General features: G+C 32.2%; 1 protein-coding gene across 1 annotated transcript in view; it reads right to left on the bottom strand.

Moving 5' to 3' along the window:
* Positions 1 to 1,206, bottom strand: part of LOC112527158 (WEB family protein At1g75720) — a 4,095-nt gene extending 2,889 nt beyond the window's left edge. Inside the window, exon 1 of the mRNA XM_025137615.1 lies at positions 913 to 1,206. Coding sequence (XP_024993383.1) covers positions 913 to 1,026 — 114 coding nt within the window. The 5' untranslated portion in view covers positions 1,027 to 1,206. The remainder of the gene's footprint in view (positions 1 to 912) is intronic.
* Positions 1,207 to 5,478: the final 4,272 nt, after the last annotated feature.

The following is a 5,478-nucleotide window of genomic DNA, read 5'->3' as shown; positions in this document are numbered from 1 at the left end:
AATCTCATTTAATAATAACCGTTTGATGATAAAATGAACGATCAAGATCGGTTCACATAGTTTGTACCATATGGTTGGTTTTTATTTGAACCAGCCCCTATATATATATCAAAGAGTCGAGTACGGGACACAAATGTTATAGAATTACACTCCGACTCTAATTCTAGATAAGATATGTGGAATATGATCAGATAAGTTTTTGTAAGAATTTTTACAAAAGAAAAGTGAGTAAAATAAGAAAACTAAAATTAAAAGGACATAAAGTTCAATTAAAAAATATTTAATGTAAGAAATACTTTTCCTGTGGGTGGGGCAACTCCATGATGGATCATCCAGAAAGGATGCCTTCATTCACTTTTAAGCAATCCTCTCTTCTTTTTTGTCATATAAAGTGAAAATTGATCAAACTAGTGTTTGTTATCAGTTGTTTTACGTTAATTTGATACTTGTATCTGTAATAATCGACAACGATTCTGGAACCATTTAGGCCAAAAATGTCATCATATAAAATTTATGCAACACCACCGATCAAAGTGTGTTTATGCAAATTCTGTACAGTAACTAGTGAAATGCAAGTTTACACTTGCACTTGATGAAATTTTAGTTGATATTCATGAAAATGGAAATTATTTTGAAATCCGCAACATTATTTCTTACCATGAACAAATTGATCGGAGATTTTTATCAATTTGGATCAATAATTGATCGAAAAGCATTAATTAAGACGTTAAACTTGTTGAGAAAGAATTGAAGATGTGAGAACTATCTCGTAGAATGTATTTGATCATAAGTCTGGATTTCGGATCTCATCGTTATGAATGTGGATTTTGAAGTGAAATTACAGAGACGTGATGCGAAGAACAAAACGTTGATCTGGAAATCATAAAAGGAAAAGTTAAGATAGGAATGAACCTGTTTGATTTTGTTGGCAGAGAGTTCACCGGCGAGAACTTTCTCACCGAAGAGAGCGACGGCCTCCTTGACGGACTTGAATGGAGAACTGGTATCGATGTCTGCTCTCGTCATGATTGATTGATTACTGAATCTGTTGGAGATTGGAAAGTGAAGGAGAGGAGATATAGGAGAAGAAATTAACGAAGGGAGCTTCGTTTCTTGGCGGGCACTTCACTTGCACAGAATTCTGTTACTGTTACTGTTACAGAGCACTGCACCAGAACTTGTTTATTGTTTCTTCACTTGTGAGTTGTGACCCTCAAGCTGATGCTGATGTCATGATATGGGCTTTGCTTTTTGCTATTTTGGGCCCATTTCCGGACTGTTGTTTAATAGCGATGGCCAAAATCCGGTCCCGGACCGGTTCTTAACCGGTCCTTATCGGTCCTAATCAAGATAAAAACCGGCAGTAACCGGTCTTGTCATAACCGGTCCCGGTCCCAGTTCCAGTGAAATATCTTGTAACCAGTCAAGCTTACCGGTAACCGGTTAAGGAATCCGGTCCCGGTTCCGGTCTCATAACCGGTCCCGGCCAAATAAAATATTTTTTTTTCAAATTTTTGTTTATTAATAAATTTTTAATATGTTTGTAATATGTTATTTTTAATATGTTTTATATAAATACGTTTAAAAATATGTTTTGTTATATATATATATATATATATATATATATATGTATATATATACGTTTAATTTTATAAATACGTTTTGTTATATATATATATATACACGTTGATTTTTGTTGAACGGGCCGGGCCAGGCCGGGCCGGTCCTATAACCGGTTTCGGTCTTAACCGATCTCAGTCCTAGAAAACGTTAAAATCCATAACCGGTCATAACCAGCGGTCCACAACCGGTCCATACCGGTTCCAGGCCGGTTCGGTCCCTCTCCGGTCCTCCGGCGGTTATGGGCCGGGCCGGGCCCATTTGGTCATCTCTACTGTTGTAGTTGGTTCATTTAGAGATGGCCAAAAACCGGTCCCGGTCGAAAATGAGAGGACCGGTCAAGGTACTTCATAACCGGTTATGGGCCGCTGGTCCCGGTCCCAACCGGTCCTTGGATTAAAAAATAAGATTTTATTTTTATTTTTTTAATGATATATATTTTTAATACATTATAAAATTTACAATTTGGTCATTCAAATACACTTTAAAAATACGTTTTAATATAATTAAAATTACATTTTCTTATAAAAATACATTATAAAATTATTTAAAAATACATTTATTTATAAAATTATTTGAATTTTTGGGCCGGGCTGGACCGGTCCATAGTCAGTCCTATAACCGGTCCCGGTCCCACGAAACTACCAAAAACCTCAACCGGTCCCGGTTTTCGGTCCCATAACCGGTCCTTACCGGTCCCGGTCCCGAGCCGGTCCTTTGTCAGTCCCGGTCCTCTGGCGGTCCCGAACCGGACCAGGCCGATTTGGCTATCTCTAGTTGGTTGTATCGCTTCATCTCGTTTCGTCTCGTGTTAGCTCAACAAACCCATAAAGTTTAGAGAACATTACAAATCTGGTCCTTATGGTTTTTCACAAATTATACTTTTTGTCCCTAAAGTTTTAAAATTATAAAATGACCATCGTGCTTTGCAAAAATGTTCGGACTTAGTTCTTTTATCTAAAGGTTGTAAAAGACTTTCCTCTAAATAAGGACATTTTTGTCCTATTATTAATTTTTGTTTGTCTTTTACCCAATTAAATTTGATTTTCTGGTTTTGGTCTTAGTTGTTTTTGATAGTGTAGAACAGTGATGGTCAAACCGGTCTTGCCCCGGGACCGTCGAAGAACCGGGACGGCCCAGGACTGGTTATGGATTTGGTGTGTTTTGCGGGACCGATCTGGCCTGGCCCGATTTTTAAAAAATGTAACTATTTTTAAAATGTAGCCATTCTTAGCCCCTTTTTTTGTATTTTTTACTTTCTAAACACTATATATAAGTGTCTTGGTTGAGTGATTTACATACCACGTTCTCGATTCACAAAAAACGCAAAAAAACGTTCACAATTATCGGTTTCTCGTTATATTTTATAAGACAATGTAATTTTAATTATAATAAAACGCATTTTTAAAATGTATTTGAGTGATCTAATTACAAATTTTATAATATATTAAATATATATATTATTAAAAAAATAAATATAAAAGAATATTTTTAATGACAGGGACCGGTTGGGACCAAGGCGGCCCAACACCCGTTACAATAAAGCTTGACCGGGCTCAACTTTTTGGAGCGGGACCGGGACCAGGAACGGTTATGGCCGGTTATGAGAAATCTTAGGACCGGTTGAGACCGGCCCGAGACAGGTTTTTGGCCATCACTAGTACTGTAGAAGACAAAAGTAACAAAAATTTTCTTATTTAACGGAAATTTATAATGATAAACAAAAGGAGAGATCAAATTCAAACGTTTTTTCAAACCATAATGGTCATCTTGTAATTCAAAGCTATAGGGACGAAAAAGAATCAAATTTGTAGTTTACTCTAAAATGTAGAGTAAACTACAAAATTCATCTTTGTGGTTTGTTTGTTATAAGACTTTTCATCTCTACAAATTTCCTCCCGATTCGGTTCCTTTTTCTGATGGCCGTTAAAAATCATTACGTTAAGGGTATTTTAGACCTTTATTTTTTTTTATTCTCATTTAAATGTAAATACAAATAATATCCATTATATATTTAATCCACCAAATGTGGGTCATCAAAATTAAAATTAAACCTCAAAATCAAATCAAAATCCTAATTGAACCAACAATATTTGATCAATCTTAAGGATGCGTTTGGTATCCAGAGAGAATAAAACAATTCATGACAAAAAATAATAGATCAGGACAAAACAACTGTTACACGTTTGGTAAGACAAGACTAAACATAACATGATTGGTAAAAATGACCAATTTACCTCTAATGAGTTGTATACTATTTTTTAACCAAAAAATTAATCTAAACGAAATTTAACAATTAATATCTAAAAATACAAAAATATTTGACATAAATATTGATTAAAAAGCTCACATTCATAAAATCATAAGACCTAAAGATATCTTATTTGTAAACTCAAAAATACCTAAAATCACATTAATGAATATATTATCCGCTTTAAACATTTGTTTACTTATTTTATATATTTTATATATCTTGATTAATTTATNTAATAAAAACAACAACGTGTGCACAATATTATTTTATATTTGAAATGTTTAATATTATTTTGTGTATAAAAAAACAGTCCTAAATGTTTCACATAAGACGTAATTGGACAGAACAGATAAAAGATTTAATTTATTCAAAATGAATTATTTATATCTTTTATTTATTTTAATTAATTTATATAATTTTATTAAATATTATAATAAGAATATATTTTTTTATAACAAAATTTATCATTAGAAAGTTTTCATCAATACGATTAAAATGATACCAAAATATGAAGTTTATGGAATTTTCATCTTTTATTTTATACATTTTATATTTAATAAATTACATAAAGTAACCAAAATATAGAAAATGTCAAGACTGAAATTTTGAGGACAGTAAAATGAAATTTAAAAAAAGAAAAATGCAATTAATAAAATTTAAAGAATGGATAACATGTAAAGATTGGGGAGTATTTGATGTTTTAGAATGGAACAAAGTTTCATTTTGAGGTATATTGGTAAAATATTGGAAATAATTATTCGAAGGACATCTTTCATTTTTGGGAGATAACGACCGTTGATGGGTTTTAGTAACAACCAACTTGGCCTAGACTTTGTGTAAGGTTTAGTTTTCCACCTTATTAATGTTAAATATAGAATTGTTATTTTAGGTTAAATCAAGTACTAAAAATATAAAAAGTAACTCATAATGTTAATGTGTGAGATGAGAAAATTTGAATTTCTCCAACAGCTTTTCTAAAATAGAAAAAAAAATGAGTTTTTGTTTTCTAAAATGCTCTAACAGCTTTGGTATCTTGTTCTCTAAAATAGAAAATTCTTTAAAATTTGATGATAGGAGAGAGAAATTTTTTATTTTATTCAATTCCACCAATGAGATTGAGTTATTAGTTTTTCATAAGAAGTTTTGAAAAAAAAAAGTGTATTTTGATGATAAATTAGAAAATATTATAATAATATAATTTATGTTAAATCTAAAATAGAAAATCTGTTGGAGATGAATGTAATTATTTTTAGAAAATTTATATTTTGCTTCTTTATTTTAGAAAAATCATATAAAAACTGTTGGAGAACAGAGAATTATCCAAATTTGGAGAATTTCACTATCTATCTCCTACTTTCTTTATTTGGAGAAGGTTTAAAGAATCTTTTTTTTTATTAACCTGGATATCCAACTCGCTATGCGAGTCGACTAATCACAGGACGACCACCTACTTTGCAGATAGCCGGAGTCATCGCATTTGAACCTCCGTGGCCACAAGGGGATTTTTATTTCTCCTTGGATTTGAACCTGGGATCTCTAGGTACTTTTAACCTTTGAAGTCAAGTTCAAACCAATCAGACACCACCCTTATGGTTTGAAGAATC

Source organism: Cynara cardunculus (assembly GCF_001531365.2).
Source record: "Cynara cardunculus var. scolymus isolate 2C chromosome LG 1, CcrdV1, whole genome shotgun sequence".
NCBI classification, from domain to species: domain Eukaryota; kingdom Viridiplantae; phylum Streptophyta; class Magnoliopsida; order Asterales; family Asteraceae; genus Cynara; species Cynara cardunculus.
Note: the sequence above shows the minus strand (reverse complement) of the source record. Positions and strands in the feature narration are given on the sequence as shown.